At 52.4% G+C, this 17,718-nt stretch overlaps 1 protein-coding gene across 1 annotated transcript; it reads left to right on the plus strand.

Annotated features, from left to right (window-relative positions):
- The first annotated feature begins 28 nt into the window (after window positions 1-28).
- poe (E3 ubiquitin-protein ligase-like protein poe) lies at window positions 29-17,660 on the plus strand. The gene is made up of 12 exons (XM_020943509.2): window positions 29-688; window positions 873-967; window positions 1,203-1,624; window positions 1,685-3,857; window positions 3,910-4,440; window positions 4,502-10,493; window positions 10,556-10,760; window positions 10,821-11,525; window positions 11,593-13,262; window positions 13,323-15,741; window positions 15,800-17,396; window positions 17,459-17,660. Exons 1-12 carry the CDS (start codon window positions 570-572, stop codon window positions 17,539-17,541), a joined length of 16,011 nt encoding a protein of 5,336 aa, XP_020799168.2. The 5' UTR covers window positions 29-569; the 3' UTR covers window positions 17,542-17,660.
- The last annotated feature ends 58 nt before the right edge of the window (window positions 17,661-17,718 follow it).

Raw genomic sequence — 17,718 nt, forward strand, 5'->3', positions numbered from 1 at the left:
ATTCATTCAAAAATATAAATGTGTCATTTTATTTAATTTTTTATTACTTACTTTCTATTTATGAGGCCCCTCATATTAAACCCTTTAAAATACCGATACAAAATTATTAATTACATGTTTATGTTAGCCGAACAAACGAAATAAATTATAGACGCTCAATCAATTATTAATTAATTATTATTCCTCCTTAAATAATTGATTGATTGTTTTGTTTTTAAGTAAAATATATAAAAACTTCTTGTGCTTCTACAAAATTGCATGAGTCGCATAGTGGGTTTTTGTAGATTTTCAACTTGGACAGTTTGTATTTGTCATTTTCCTTTTTGTCTTTTATTGGTTTATTTGTTTTTACTAAGAAGCGAATATTTTGTTAAAGACAATAAAATATAACGACTAAGTTTTATATTGTCAATATCCTCATTTTATTAAGAAAGTAAATAACCAAAAATAATAAATAATGAGCTTAAGAGCACCAAGTTGGTGGTATATTTGCGGCAAACCAATCTGGGCACACTAGCAAGCGTAGACCGAGTACTTTCTGAAAAATTGACGACAATATTTCAACAATAATGTCGGCTCACAGCGGCGGAACGGATTGGAATTTCGTGGTAAAAGCCCTTCTGCAAAACCGCACAGGAGCCCTTAACAAAAACGAAGTAGTTAGTCTGCTAAGAGCGATCACGCGTTGGTAAGACCGAAGAAATATTTGCCAAAACTTTTTCACTGCCCCAATGGCGCAGTGAGAAATAAAGTGCACGAAAAAAAGTGACTTGCAAAATTAAATATGGCCGCCCCGGCGACAAAACTGCAAAGAACTTTAAAATTTCTGCATTTTCAACAACTAACTATGCTCTTCCGTGTTTTTCCTGCAGCGAACATGATTTTTTCGACGAGGAAAGCAGTTACACCCAGTTTTACACGGCCTTTGCAGCTCTGGCGGCCGACAAGCTTATGCAAATAAAGACGAGTAAGTGCAGCAGCACCCCTAATGATTTTTCGCTAGGGAAAGAGAAGAGAAGAGAGCATAGAGCGATCCCAGCCACAAGGCATTGTTTGGCTTTGGCCAAGAAATGACCAATCCTAGAGTGATTCACTCCCACCGATACACGATATATGTTTAAACATATATGTGTGCAGTTTATATATATATACGTACATATATGTGTATAAAAATATTTGTTTTTCCTTTGCTTTGTTTGCAGTTTGCCAGACGCAAATTTGCCAACTGCACGATGCCACCGCGGTTCTTATCCGTTTCATCATCTACCGGTTGCCTCGTGTCTCGGTGTACGAGACCAAGTGGTTGCTGGTGGCACTCAAGATGCTTTGCGAGGGCAGGGAGAACGTCTCCATGTCTTCGGTTATGTTCGACTACAATGCGGTGGCCACCGTTCTAAAGAGTTGCAAGCATCCAGAGTCGACCACCAGCAAAAGTATCCTGCCAAGCAGTAGCAGCAGCTCGTCCAGCGGTACGGGCGGCAATGCGGACAAGGAGTCGCCTAAGCTGGAGATAAAGCGATCGCGGTCTGATCTATCTTCCGTGATCCTACAGCAACTGCTGGCTCCACTAGAGCCGGGAAAGATGACCTGGGTGCCGCTAAGCGAGGAGGTCACTGACTGCACTGTGAGCTTTTCAATAAGAATATTCATAAAAACGTAATTTTAACATATATTTGTTTTACAGGACCAACTATTGGCGGCCAACGTGGAGTACTTTCAGGAACAGAATGGAGTCGACACCTTGCTGGACGTATGTGTAGGCCTTCCTATACTGAATCGCTATCGCTCCAAATATCTAGAGACCATTAATGGCGGCAAGCCGCTCTACCTGCCACTGACGCAAGTGGAGGCCACCACAGTGAAATCGACCATGAACCACATGCTCACCGATCTCAATATATTGAGTCAGGCTCATGCTTTGATAGTGCTTCAGCCGCTCACTCCCAGTCGAATTGAACGGTTTTCGAGTTGCGGTATCGCTGCACTGTACAATGCTGTGTTGGTATCTATAACCGCCAGTGTGCTCAGCATGTGTCAAACGAGTAGCAGCTCCCAGAAACAGAGTGCTGCTTCCACCAGCCAGGGAAGCGGTGGCGGAGGGGGAGGCTCGAGTACTGGACAGAGTAACAAGGACCATGACGACTTCGAGGAGCAGGCCTGCAGTATAGTGAGCAAAGCTCTGGAGATCTACTCTGCCATCGGAGACCTGTTCAAGTCGTCGGCCCGCATGCATGTGTACCAAAATCATCTGTGCTACGGCAGCTGGCTGCTTATCAGTGGCATCCAAGGGGCCATGGGTGCCTCCGGGAGTGGCGGAGACACCTCATCAAAATCAGCAACGAAAACGGCCAAGTCTGGAAACGAGGCGACAGCTCCAAGTACACCCATAGCCAGGGTCAATCTCTTCAAGGTGCAGCAGGGATTTGGGGAGCTCAATGCGGCCATTGCTAACCACAGCATCAAACTGCTTTCGGAACTAATTGAAGATCTAAAGATTGAGTCCGCCTGTGGACCGAATCCCGAGTCCACTGAGCTGCCTGCGCCGGCACAATTCGACATCCTGCAGAGCTATAGTTCGCTGGGGCGGATTGTGAGAGTGCTGAATACCGCCACGTTGCACCAGCTCTTCACCTTCTTAGCCACAGTCGCCTACCGCAAGGCCTGCACGCAAAGACGAGCGTCCGCAAAGGATCGCGCGGAATGTGAGCCCATCAGCTATTCGGACTCAACCACCTACTTTAACGACTCCCTTTCCTGCTCTGACAACTCCGAGGAGGACGATAGTGAAAGCTACTTGGGACATTGGTTCAAAGAAACACTTTCCCCGGAAACACATGACGACAACGCCAATACATCTGCCCAAGAGAGGAGCGGAGGAGAGCAAAAGAGTTCGCTTGTCCCCAAGCTGGATGAGCCCCATGAATATCTGGACTTGGCGGCAGATATATTCTGTTTCCTGGACGAATTTCTGGCCAATAAGCACGCCTACATGCAGCGCTATGTGAAAGCAGGCGTCAGCGATCAGCAAATGCTCCTAATGGCCAATATAATCAAGGACTTTGACAGGGATGTCATGCGAAATGATAGCGAGCAGGGCTCGGGGAATACTCCAGCGGCCAGTGCGGGAGCGGGTTCCTCTGCAGCAGCAACTACCAAGTGGCAAACGGCTATGATTCGATTTTCGGGCTCTGCTGGTAGATACATCCATAATCTGATCTCCACTTCACTGCTGTCCGAACAACTGCAGTCCAATTTGCTGCAGCACTTGGCCATCTCGCCCTGGTCAACGGATACTAGCACCTGGCCATTGCAGGTCTACCCCAGTACCCTTTCTGTGCTGGTCCAAATCCTGCTCCTGAAGCCCACCCAGGAGAAGGAGGCCGCCTGCCTGTCCGTGTGGCATCGTCTTATCAACACCCTCGTCGAGGGAGTCTGTAACTGGTCGGCCGCTAGTGATACTGACTACGAGGATCTGAACATTGAGCACGCCCAGCTGCTCCTCTTCCTCTTCCACTCTCTCAACCTGATGCAAAAGAAGTCGATCCTGTTGCTGACAGCCGGCGGCGTAATACGCTGCGCAGAGGTTTGTCGCGGCATCAGCGGAGATCGACCCGTGAAGAACAGCCAGATGATGCTGCTGTCGCGGCTGCTGCTGTTCTTGGAGTATCTGATGAAGCACTTATACAACGCACCGCCGGAACTGCTCGATCAAGTTCGGTGGAATTTGTTCAGCGTGAGCAGTATGCCAGAAACGCAGAAGATCACCGATTTGCTTAACAGTCGCACCAAGTTAAACTTGTATTTCCGTCAGGACATCGAGGAGAGGTTCCGGAAGTCAGCGGGGGAATATGGATCTGGTAAGTCTTCAACAGTCTAGAGAATGAATCCTATTTAATCGAATAATCTCAGCAATTCGTCCCACATTCTACACGTTGGTCATGGCCGATCCCGAAAAGCCTTACTGGGCACAGGAGTTTAAATTGGATGGCTTGGCCTGGAACTTTATTCTCTGCACTCCGGACAAACTTAAGTATCCTCTGCTAGTGGATGCCCTCACGGATATTCTCTCGATTGTCGACATGTCGGCGTTTACAAAGGACAAAGAGGCCAAGGATGCGAATATGCAGAGTCTGTGTGCGATGCAGTACTGCTTTAGCATCGCCTGGAAGCTGATTTTGGGTCTGCCGCCCTCCACCTCGCATGTGGAGTCACTGAAAGTAGAGCCAGCACCCAACTTACACTCGTTGATTTGGAGCATACGCTGTCCATTGGCCACCTCGCACTATCTGGTGGTAAACAGCCTAATTAAGCAGGGCATGTACACCCAGTACTCGGAAACGCTGTGGAGGGAGGTTGGTGACATTGCGGGTGACTTAAAGTATAGTCTCAAGCAGACCATACTTGGCGTCGAAGCGTTCAATACTCAGATGAACGGCAATGGTAATACACTTTAACCTATTGTTGAACTTAACAAGACTCTATTAATACATTCTTCCGTTAGGTACTCCTCGCCTCTCCGATCTCATCTTGTTTGATTCGTTGGTGGCTCACATGCAGGCCGTAGCCTGGGCTAGCAAGGAGGGCTTGAAACTGCCGCGCAGAGAAACCGATGAAATATCAAGCGATCAGTCCTCTTCAGGAGCTGCAGCCTCGAGCAACGATGCCGATGTTTACTCTTCCAACGAGTCCATCGATGATGAAAAGGCACAGCAGGAAGAGGAAAGCGAACTACCAAGTGATCTGCAAAAACATAACCAATTAGTGAACGAGCTTATGCTTAAACTAATGAACTCTTACCGCCTGCTCTCGGTCATTGTACGCGGCCAGATGCTGAAACAGTTGTCCAGCTCGACGCCGGAGCAAGCTCTTAATCTGATCGTCCCCATTGTGAGTGATAAGCCAGCGATTATGCTAGAGCTGCATGCAGCGTTTCTCAAGCTCCTCCCGAATGAGGACAAGCAACTGATTGCGAACGAGTGGCCCAAGTGCCTCATGGTCAACGATTCCGCTTTCGACGGCAAGCAGTTTCCCGTGGAACCGTATACCCTGAACGTGATAGACGCACATATTATGGAGCTGACGCGTGGCGCCAACTACTCAACGCTTCACACCCTAAAGCACTGCCTCAAATCTATCCTGCACTTATTTGAGCTCCTCCTGCCACATTGCTCGCATAGCAACAATGAGATGGAGTCGCAGTTGAAAGGCTTGCTGATTGCCTCCATGCTAGACATGCGAACCGACTATCTGCAGGGACAGAGCGAGCAGTGTCTGCGAGAGATTCTCAGCGGGTTGACCCTGGAGGCCCAGAAACTACTGCTCTATGAGCATATGATTGGCTATTGCTATCGCATGCTTAAGGACTTCGCAGCCGATCTTCGCCAGACAGCACCGCCGCTAGATCAGGAGCGCGCAATGTTCAATGAGTCCATGCTGTTTGCAGTGCTCAAGACTATGATCAAGATGGTGGATAAACCGACTGGGATGCAGGCTATGCGGCAGTTCTTCAAGGATCAGAAATCGGGAAGTCTCACCACCCTCCTGCTCTCCTTTACTGGAACCAGTCTACCCGTCAGCTACGCTCGCAAGATGCTGCAGTTCGTTGAGCGCCTGTTCCAGCAGTCCTCGCAAGCGGACTCCCAGTTCTTGCACGACGATTTAGTCGAATGCTTCTCGGAGCTGGCCACCGTCGATGTGGCACGTCTAAAGCTCTGGTTGGCCCACATCATCTACGGGCCCAATGTGAGTACGGAAGTGAGCACATCTGAGGCAATGGACACCACCTGCCGCCTGCTGACCAGCATCATGCAGCCCTCCAGCAGCTCCAGCAGCAATGCCCAGACTCCCACCAATATGGCCACAGTTTCTGCCATGCCGAGTATCTCCGATCAGCTGGATGCCATGGAAATTGACTACGACTGCGGAACGGCAGCAGGCGGAGGTGGAGAAAGCGGAACCGGTGCCGGAGGCGCTGGTGGTGCCAATACATCGCAGATCCTGAGCCTGTGGCAGGCTGCGCAGCCGAATCCTTCGGAGGAATCTTCACAAGCATGCTGTGAGCACTCGGGAACTGAACGAAATGGAGCGCTCCTACTGAGCTTTGTGAAATCCTTGGTTAAGGATCAGAGCAAGGCGGCGCAAATAGCGCCGCCCCTGTTCCAGGCATTGCTGCAGCTGGGACAGACTTTAATATCCCCGCCCCAGGATGCTTGCGACTTTGCGGATGTGCTCCAGATAATGATTACGTTGGCGGATGCCATTCCCGCACGCGGTCATGCGGCATTGTTCAACACCACGGTCCTGTGGCTGGAGCTAGAAAAACAGCAGCTACCGGATAAGCAGCTGAGGCACGCAGAGAATGTCAGCGCCCTGCTGCGTTACCTCAGCGAACTCTTGCAGAGCATCGGCTACCGCGGAAGCCGGCAACACATTCCGCCCTGGGATGATGAGCTGCAGACCGATCTAGACGAACTGTACGATGAGCTGGCCGAGGAAGGGGAACAGGACTCGTTGCTGGACAATGACTCCGACGAGGATACGCTTAACAACAAGCTTTGCACCTTCTCGCAGACGCAGAAGGAATTCATGAACCAGCACTGGTACCATTGCCACACCTGCAACATGATTAACACGGTGGGCGTATGCTCTGTCTGCGCTCGGGTCTGCCACAAGGGACACGATGTAAGTTATGCCAAGTACGGCAACTTCTTCTGCGACTGCGGAGCCAAGGAGGACGGGTCGTGCCAAGCACTGAGCCGGCGTCTTGGTAGCGGCGAGGTGAGAGATTCGGCCGGAGTGGCCAGCTACTTGCCCTCTCATATGAGCCTCCTGGCAGGCAAGAAGAGGAGCAGCCCACCCGCCATGCAGCAAGTGTCGGCTGCTCGCAAGGATTCCTTGAACAGTGAAAGAATTGCTGTGTTAAGTAAGCTCCTAGAACCGTATCGAGAGACACTTCAGCATCAGGAGCAATGGCTGCTGGTTGTTCGCTGCATTCTGGAGTACTTTGATTTACTATTACCGTCGATCCGGGAGAACTGTACCCTCTACTCCATCGTGGGATGCCATAAGAGAGCAACGGCGGCATTAGAGCGGCTCCATCAGCTAGAGCAAAGCTTTCAAGTCACGGATCAACTTATGTTTGCTACCCTGGGCTCCCAGGAGGGTGCCTTCGAGAACGTGCGGATGAACTACTCGGGAGATCAGGGCCAGACCATCAAGCATCTGATATCATCCGGAGTGGTGCGTCGCGTGGCCTTCTGTTGCCTGTCCTCGCCACACGGACGTCGTCAGCAACTGGCTGTGTCCCATGAGAAGGGCAAAGTGACCATCCTTCAGCTCTCGGCGCTGCTCAAGCAGGCCGATGCCTCAAAGCGCAAGTTGACTCTTACCCAGCTGAGTTCCGCTCCCATAGCATGCACGGTGCTCTCGTTGGCCGCCAATCCCTGCAATGAGGATTGCCTAGCCGTTTGCGGTCTGAAGGAGTGTCACGTGCTCACCTTTTCCAGCAGCGGCAGCACAAACGAACATATTGTGGTAAGTCCGCAACTGGAGAATGGAAACTATATCAAGAAGGCGATCTGGCTGCCCGGCTCGCAGACTCTCCTGGCCCTCGTCACCTCGGATTATGTGAAGATCTACGATCTGGCTGTGGATTCGTACAGCCCGAAGTACTACTACCTCGTCGCATTGGGCAAGATCCGGGACTGCACGTTCATGTACCAGGATGGACAGTACTACATGTTGAGCTTTGCCAGCTCCGGATACATTTACACCCAACAGTTGGACCAGCAGAGCCTGGCGGTACATGGAGACTTCTATGTCACCAATACTCTGGAGCTGAGTCACCAGCACATTAAGGATGTCAACGGCCAAGTCGGCGGCGGGGGAGTTTCCATCTACTACTCCCACACCATGCAGCTGCTATTCTACAGCTACTCCTCGGGCAGGAGCTTCTTCTCTCCGCTCACCAATGTGAATGACGGCGTGAAGGGCATCTATCATCTGGATACCAACTCGGCTAGCAAGTCTGCCTCGAAAGGACCCCTCCAGCCGCTGGTTCAGTGGACTGAGGTGGCCGGGCATCCGGGACTGGTTTACGCCAGCATGCAGACATCAAACAACCCGATTATACTAATGCTTACGCCGGAACGGATATACCTGCAGGAGATAAAGGCGCAGTCGGCCAAGTCGCGCATTATGGACGTGGTGGGCATCCGACATGCTGTGGCCGGCGTTGAGAAGACCACACTGTTGCTGCTATGCGAGGACGGAAGTCTGAGAATCTTCTCCGCCCAGCCGGAACACACTAGCTTCTGGCTGTCGCCTCAAGTCCAACCCTTTGGCAACCAACTCTACTCATCCACACTGATGGTGAAGGGAGGCGGATGTGGTGGCAGTGCGAAGCCCAAATCCAGTGCTGGTCCCGGCAAGCTGACCCGCAAGGCGAGCCAGCAGCAGAAACAACTGACGGCCGGCGGACTACCCGTGTTCCCCATCGACTTCTTTGAGCACTGCAACATGCTAGCCGATGTGGAGTTTGGCGGGAACGATCTACTCCAGATCTACAACAAACAGAAACTAAAAACGCGGCTCTTCTCCACAGGCATGTTTGTGGCTAGCACGCGAGCCAATGGCTTCACCCTGGAAGTGATCAACAACGATCCCAATGTGGTTATCGTGGGCATCAGGGTGTTGATAGGCACCCAGGATGTGCAGAGAGCACCGCTATCGGTCACCATTCTGGGACGAACTGTACCCACGCCAGTGAGGCGCGCCCGCTGGTTCGACATACCGCTGACCCGAGAGGAGATGTTCCAGTCGGACAAGATTCTGAAGGTAGTCTTTGCCAAGTCCCAGGACCCAGAACACGTGACATTGCTGGATTGCATCGAGGTCTATGGCAAGTCCAAGGAGCTGGTGGGCTGGCCAGACGAATCCGAGGAAGTGACTGCACCGGGATCGAGTGTGCCGGCCGTGCCCTCAACACAGGCAAGCAGCGCTAACTTTGGCGAGGGATTCAATTGCATCACCCAGCTGGATCGTATGGTGAATCACCTTCTGGAGGTGATGGACTGCGCCCTGAACTTGCTGGGCTCCGGAGTGCCAGCTGCCATCCGTCAAAAGGCTATGAAAACGGCAAGCGCCCTCCTGCTGTTGCCCACCCCCAATCCAGTCCAGACACAGGCCCGTTATGTGCTGGCCACCCTCTATGGAAGCCGGCCGTCGTATCACAGCTACAAGGATGGTGTGCTCCTGCAGTTTGTGCACGGAGAGCTCCAAGCTCTGCACCCGAAACTCGAAAAACTGGAATCTCTGCAGGAGATCGACCCAGAGGCTTTCTATCGACTGATTCTCCTTGTGAGTGGCATTGCCAACGCTCGTCCGCAGTCGCTGGCCAAGATCTGCCAGGAGAACAACTACGACATTGTGCCATCTATCATGAGCTTTGTCCTGGAGCTGCACAAGGTTACCCCGGCGTTGGATGAACCCACGAATATTGTGCGACGCGGCTTATGCCAGGCGGAGACTATTGTCCACTGCCTGGTGGAGATTATGTACGGATTTGCGTTGGCTGATCCCTCCCAGGTGGGTCGCATGACGAAGTACTTTATTGATCTTCTCAAGCACGATGCCAGTGTCATTAGCCACAGTGCCAAGGAGGCGCTGATCCTGCTACTGAGTCCCCGATTGAAGCGCCGTAAGGTAGCTATTGTTACGCCGCCAGCTTGCTCCACGCCCACACCCTCAACGTCAACCATGCAGGCTCTGCAAGCGGTGGCAGCCTCAGCGGCCAGTGACATCATTGAGGAAGCGGCAGCCGTTGCCGTCGATGCTGCAGTTGGAGGCAGCGGCGGTGGCGGTGGTGGATTGCCTGACCCCAATCCCGACGCGGAGGGAGGTGGTGCTGGCGTAGGAGGCGTAGGTCAGCAGCAGATGCTGGAGAACCTAGAAGCCTTCATGGCTTTCCCCCGACTGCTCGGACTGCCCGAGGATGCCGACGATGAGGCCATCATGGACATTGCCATCGCCTTGAGCTTACAACAGCACGAAGGAGATGGAAATGCGCTCCAGGCTCTGCTGGAGGGTGCTCCCAATCTCAATGGTATTCGACAGGCGGCAGTCATGGCAGCTGCAGCCAATGCAGCAACAGCCAGTGTCTCCGCCGGGGGATCTGATGACGACGAGGCCTCTAACGTGGCCACTGATGGATCAACCTTGCGGACATCGCCAGCAGAACCAGCCGGCAGTGGCGGTTCGGAGAGTGGCGGCAGCGGAGTTGAGAGCATTGGAGGAACATCTGCGAGAAGCAGCAACTTTGGTGATCATGCGAACGCTTCACCTCCTCGACAGGGCTCAACCAAGGATGACCAGGAGCAGCCAGGTCCCAGCGGGGCTGCTTGTTCCGGCGGGGCCTCTGGCCTGAGTGCAATGAGCAGCAGTGAGGATAACGAAATCAACGAGGATGATAAGCTCAGCAAGCTACATGATCTGAGGTAAGTTCACAAACTAAAGGGTTAATCTTCTGGTTGATAATACTACCCTTCTTCGTCTTTAGAATCGCCGTTCTGGAGAGCATTATACAACACCTAAGCACCTTTGATTTGTGCAACGGCCTGCAGGCCATTCCACTTATCCAGGTCATACTCATGCTAACCACCGATCTTAATGGGAACAATGAACGAGACCAGCAAGTACTCCAAGATCTGCTTAGCGCCCTAGTAGACTATGTCGAAATTGGCAAGCGTGGTGCGGCGTCAAGGGTAAGTTTCGACTTATATCCTCTTAAAGAAAGATAAAGCATTGAGAAAATTTTTTATTAGATGGAAACCAAGTGCCCTGGCAACGAGGTACGCCTCGCATTGCTGTCCCTCTTTGGTGTGATGATGGGCAAGACTAAGTCAAAGCAGACTGGCACAACCTCGCCGCCGCATCAGTTCAAGGACAACACATCCTTTGTGGCCAGCACCACAGCTAATGTTTTAAGCAAAAGTGGTGCCTTTGTATTCGCCCTGGAGGCCCTAAACACTCTGCTGCTTCACTGGAAGAAAGTGTTGGGCGATCCCTATGCCGCGGGTGGCGGCGTGAGCGCCGCACAAGCTGCTCAGAATAGCGGCAGTGGCGGCGGAGCTTCTGGCTCGGGAGTACAGCTACTGAAGCCCATTAAACATGGTCCTAAACCCGACATATCTATACTGATCCCGCACAACTACCTGAAGAACTATCCGGACATCTTCGAGTCCTACGACGGACTGCTGACCGAGATCATTGTCCGCTTACCTTATCAAATTTTACGTCTAAGCAGCGCTCATCCGGACACCTACGACAGTAGCTTCTGCGAATCCATGACTTTCACCCTGTGCGAGTACATGATGCTTAACCTGAACACCTTGCTGCGGCGACAAGTGAGGAAGCTGCTCATGTACATCTGCGGCAGCAAGGAGAAATTCCGCATGTACCGTGATGGACACTCATTGGACGCCCACTTCCGTGTGGTGAAGCGTGTATGCAACATTGTGAGCAGCAAGGTGAGTCTTACGCTTGGTACTTCATAAACATGACTTGTTTATGTAAAACCTTTTTGATTTCTTTCAGACTGGTGCCCCATACAACGCCAATCCGCCCTTGCTTACCTACGATTCGCTGGTGGAGCTCACAGAACATCTGCGCACATGCCAGGAAATTAGCCAAATGCGCACTGGGAACTGGCAGAAGTTTTGCGTCGTTCATGAAGACGCTCTGGCCATGCTGATGGAGATAGCTTGCTACCAGTTGGATGATGGCGTTTCCCCCATCATTATCCAGTTGCTGCAGGCAGCTGTTTGCAACCTGCCCACTGGTTCCAATGGGTCAAAGTTGCCGCAGCCCCTGCCTTCGACCTCCTCCTCGACATCGAGCAAGGCGCGAAGTGACCGGGAGAAGAGTGAGGATACAGACGCCTACTACTCCAAGTTCGATCCAGCTCAGTGTGGCACATTCGTGCACCAAATCTTCAGGTATGCTTGCGACGCCTTAATCATCCGTTTTGTAAGGATCTTCCTGCTCGAGAACAACATCACCCAACTGAGGTGGCAGGCCCATTCCTTTATAAACGGGCTCTTCGAGCATGCCAACGAGAGGCAGCGTGAGAAGTTGTTGAATATCTTCTGGAATCTTTGGCCACTGGTGCCCACTTACGGTCGGAGGACGGCGCAGTTTGTGGATCTGCTGGGCTATCTAACACTAAGCACCAAAAGCATCACAGACCGCCTGCCGGAGTTCGTGTCGCGTGCCGTGGATGTGCTCCGGCAGCAGAACGAACTGCTCTGCAAGCATCCCAATGCGCCCATATACACCACCTTGGAGTCTATACTGCAGGTGAATGGCTACTATCTGGAGTCAGAGCCGTGTCTGGTGTGCAACAATCCAGAAGTGCCGATGGCAAACATCAAGCTGCCGTCGGTCAAGTCGGACTCAAAATACACCACGACCACAATGATTTACAAGCTGGTGCAGTGCCACACTATCTCTAAGCTGATTGTACGGATAGCCGACCTAAAACGCACCAAGATGGTGAGGACTATTAATGTTTACTACAACAATCGCAGTGTCCAGGCGGTGGTGGAGCTGAAGAATCGACCAGCGCTGTGGCATAAAGCGCGCTCAGTCTCTCTGCAATCGGCCCAGACTGAACTAAAGATCGACTTCCCACTACCGATCACCGCCTGCAATTTGATGATCGAGTTTGCGGACTTTTTTGAGACCGTAAGCGGTTCCAGCGAGAATCTACAGTGTCCCAGATGCAGTGCAGCAGTGCCCGCATATCCGGGAGTCTGTGGCAATTGCGGCGAAAACGTGTTCCAGTGCCACAAGTGTCGAGCCATTAACTACGACGAGAAGGATCCCTTCCTCTGCCATTCATGTGGCTTCTGCAAATACGCCAAGTTCGATTTCAGCATGTATGCTCGAGTCTGCTGTGCGGTGGATCCCATTGAGTCGGCCGAGGATAGGGTGAAGACTGTATCGCTGATACATAGCTCATTGGAGAGAGCGGACAGGATATACCGCCAGCTGCTGACCAACAAGCAGATGCTGGAGTTGCTCATACAGAAGGTGGCCGAGCACAGAAGCAGCGATCGCCTCGTTGAGGACAACATGGCCAGCGTTCACAGCACCTCACAGGTCAACAAGATTATCCAGCTCTTGGCCCAAAAGTATTGCGTGGAGTCTCGCACCAGCTTCGAGGAACTGAGCAAGATTGTCCAGAAGGTGAAGGCGTGTCGTAGGTGAGTTATTGGGATGTGGTTCATGCAGACCTCCACAACTAATATCCTTTAACTTTCCAGTGAATTGGTGGCCTACGATCGACAACAACAGGATCAGCCGCCGATTAATCCGGGATCGTCTTCCGGCGCCGAAATTCCCACCACAAATCGCTGCTATGGTTGTGCATTGGCCTCCACTGAGCAGTGTCTGACCCTCTTGCGGGCTATGGCCTACAACTACGATTGTCGCGTCGGTTTGTATAGTCAAGGACTCGTTAGCGAACTAGCCGAGCACAATCTGCGACGGGGCACTCCGCAGATTCAGGAGGAGGTTCGAAACCTATTGGTTGTGCTGACCAAGGACAATGCCGAGGCCTGCATGCACCTGCTGCAGCTGGTAACAGCTAGGGTGAAGAATGCCCTAATGGGATCGATTCCGTTGATCAGCCTGGAGGCTGCCGTTCATCAGGAGATGACCCTACTGGAGGTGTTGCTCGGCCAGGACGATGTGTGCTGGGAATACAAGCTAAAAGTCATCTTTGAGCTGTTCATTAGTAACTGCCGGCTGTCCCGTGGCCCCGTGACTTCGGTGCTCCATCCCTGCCTTCGGATAATGCAGAATCTCATCTGCCCGGTGCTGCCCAGCAGCAAGCCCAACCAGCAGAAGGTGGCCACCGCTGATCTCTGCAGCATAAAGCTGCTCGAAGGCAACACCGTGGACTACCGGGCCTGGCTCAACTCGGATCGGAACCACGAGTATGCCGCATGGTGCAGCCGAATGCCGAAGAACAGTAGTCAGGGCAAGCAAAAGAACGCCAAGGAGCAGGCGGCTTCAGCAGCCACAGAAGTACCGCAGAAGAGCAGGCGAGAGGTGCGGGCAACCTTCCTGATGGAGAAATTCGGAAAACGATGGCGGGAGCGTGTGCTGGACAAGCAGCGAGTAACAAAGCCCCTCGTATTTAATGCCAAATGGATTCAGCCCTTGCTGTTTAATGCCAACTCCCGGTTTGGACGCCAGTTGGCCTGCTCCCTGCTGAGCAGTCTGAGCAGAACCAACGAGAGGAAGCAACAGGCCTTGAATATGCTCACCTCGTTCCTGAAGCACGTGGGCGAAGCCGGCGAGGCCAGTGCCGAATACTTGATGCTTTTCAAGAGCATGTCCACGGAGCAGCCATGGCTGCAGTATCTCGTGCTGAAGGGTGTCCTGGGCCAGATATCCCAGCTGCTTGCGATTGAGATAAGCAAGGTTCATCGGATGGAAGAGCACTCCCTCTCCTCGGATCTGTCCCTAGGCTACGCGTTGCGCCAATATGTGGAGCTGTTGTGGCTGCTCCTTGAATGCCCCAACATTCGAAGAACCTACAAGACCCGCATGCTGGGCCCCGTTCTCGAGAGCTATCTCGCCTTAAGGAGTCTGGTGGTGCAGCGCACGCGACTGATTGATGACGCCCAGGAAAAGCTGCTCGAGATGCTAGAGGATATGACCACCGGCACAGAGGAGGAGACGCGTGCATTTATGGAAATTCTCATCGATACCGTGGAAAAGACGCGAATGAATGACATCAAGACACCGGTGTTCATCTTCGAGCGGTTGTATTCCATCATTCATCCCGAGGAGCACGACGAAAGCGAGTTTTACATGACGTTGGAGAAGGATCCGCAGCAGGAGGACTTCCTGCAGGGCCGTATGCTGGGTAATCCGTATCCCTCGAGCGAAATGGGCCTGGGGCCGCTGATGCGCGACGTCAAAAACAAGATCTGCACGGACTGTGAACTGATCGCCTTGCTGGAGGACGACAACGGTATGGAGCTACTGGTAAACAACAAGATCATCAGCCTGGATCTGCCCGTCAAGGATGTGTACAAGAAGGTGTGGTTAGCAGAGGGCGGCGATAGAGATGCCATGAGGATAGTCTATCGCATGCGTGGTCTCCTGGGCGACGCTACCGAGGAGTTTGTGGAGACGCTGAACAACAAGAGCCAGGAGCAGGTGGACACCGAGCAGCTGTACCGAATGGCCAATGTCCTGGCCGACTGCAACGGCCTCCGTGTGATGCTGGACCGTATCGGCAGCCTGCAGCGCATCTCGCGCAACCGCGAACTCATCCAGGTTTTGCTAAAGCTCTTCCTCATCTGCGTAAAGGTGCGTCGCTGCCAGGAAGTGCTGTGCCAGCCCGAAATTGGAGCCATCAACACTTTGCTCAAGGTGCTACAGATGTGCCTGCAGTCGGAGAACGATTCAATTCAGTCGGCGGTCACCGAGCAGTTGCTAGAGATCATGGAGACTATTCTCTCGAAGGCGGCTAGCGATACACTGGACTCCTTCCTGCAGTTCTCGCTGACCTTCGGTGGACCCGAGTACGTGACTGCTCTTATCTCCTGCACAGATTGTCCGAACGTAAGGAATAATCCCTCGGTGCTGCGCCATCTCATCCGGGTTCTAGCCGCCTTGGTCTACGGGAACGAGGTGAAGATGGCCCTGCTCTGCGAGCACTTTAGGGTGAGTTAACTTCAGAAAATGTTTAAGGAACTCTTAATAAAGGCAGTCTTCCTTTCAGAACACCTTGAGCTTTAAACGCTTCGACAAGGACCGCACGCCAGAAGAGGAGTTCAAAATGGAGCTCTTTTGCGTGCTGACCAACCAAATCGAGCATAACTGCATCGGCGGCACACTCAAGGACTACATTGTAAGCCTTGGCATCGTGGAACGATCCCTGGCCTACATCACCGAGCATGCTCCCTGCGTTAAGCCCACACTCCTGCGCACCGACTCCGATGAGCTGAAGGAGTTCATTTCACGTCCGAGCTTAAAGTACATCCTCCGCTTCCTTACCGGCCTCTCGAATCATCACGAGGCCACCCAGGTGGCCATCAGCAAGGACATTATACCCATTATCCACCGCCTAGAGCAAGTCTCCAGTGACGAGCACGTTGGCAGCCTGGCAGAGAACCTTTTGGAGGCGCTCTCCACGGACGCGGCAACGGCAGCAAGGGTGCAACAAGTGCGGGACTTCACCAGGGCGGAGAAAAAGCGATTGGCCATGGCTACGCGAGAGAAGCAACTGGATGCCTTGGGAATGCGTACGAATGAAAAGGGTCAGGTAACGGCAAAGGGCTCTATCCTGCAGAAGATCGAAAAGCTGCGCGATGAGACGGGCCTAACGTGCTTCATTTGCCGCGAAGGATACGCCTGCCAGCCAGAGAAGGTTCTGGGCATCTACACGTTCACCAAGCGATGCAATGTTGAGGAGTTCGAGCTCAAGTCGAGGAAGACCATCGGCTACACCACCGTCACCCACTTCAATGTGGTCCACGTTGACTGTCATACATCTGCCATACGCCTGACTCGCGGGAGAGACGAGTGGGAACGAGCTAGTCTACAGAATGCCAATACCAGGTGTAATGGCCTTCTGCCCCTTTGGGGTCCCGCCGTAGGGGAGGCAGCCTTTTCTGGCTGCATGACCCGGCACAGCAGCTACATGCAGGAGAGCACCCAGCGCTGCGACATCTGCTACACGAGCAGCGTGCATGACCTGAAGCTGCTGCTGGTGCGGTTCGCCTGGGAGCGAAGCTTCCACGACGATGCTGGCGGCGGAGGTCCCCAGTCAAACATGCACTTTGTGCCCTACCTGCTCTTCTACGCCGTCTACCTGCTGCTCTCCTCCCGCTCAGCGTCCAGGGATAGCAAGACGTTGCTGACATATTTGCAGGCGGAGCCAAGCGAAAAGTGGCTAGAGTGTGGATACGAAGTAGACGGCCCCCTGTACATGGCTACCGTTTCCCTGTCGCTGCACAGTCGTGAGCTGTGGAACAAGCACAAGCTGGCACATCTTAAGCGCCTTTTGGCGGTGGCACAAGCCCGTAACATCTCACCCTCGGTTCTATGCAAGGCCCTGTTGTCGCCGGCGGATCGTCAAGTCAAGGATTACAGTGTATACAAGCCGTTCCTTATGATGTGGGCACTGGTGGACTTGATCTACAATGACCTCTTCAATACGGTGAGCACGACCAAGGAGGAGGATTGGCCGATTTCGCTGTTCGACTATCTGCGCAAGAACGATGAGGCTATGCTGAAGTCCACGGACAACATCCTGAAGACCCTGACCGATGACTTCCTGACCTGCACCTCTTTTGGGGAATTCTGCGATGTGGCAGGTGAGTTTCTCAAAGTTGTATTTCCTATATTGGGTGTATTTACTATGTATATTTGTCTTCAGGCCTTCTACATCTCATTGAACAGCCCGATACCTTCATTGAGGGGGTCCTCGCAACCCTGCCTTCAACCACGAGCTCTAGTTAAAATATGCAGTCGTTAATCCTAACCGACTAAACCCTTGCTTAATATCTAATATATATATATATTTATCACATAAAACTATTTAATCAATAAAAATTATTCGTTTGCACAATGAATTGAAATATTTGCGGCGTGGTATTGTATTTAGTGCAGAGCTCGCTGGACTGTCCCAATTTAATG

The sequence above is a fragment of the Drosophila serrata genome, unplaced genomic scaffold, assembly GCF_035046125.1.
Source record: "Drosophila serrata isolate PLE 108 unplaced genomic scaffold, ASM3504612v1 contig_240, whole genome shotgun sequence".
In the NCBI taxonomy this organism is placed as follows: Eukaryota; Metazoa; Arthropoda; class Insecta; order Diptera; family Drosophilidae; genus Drosophila; species Drosophila serrata.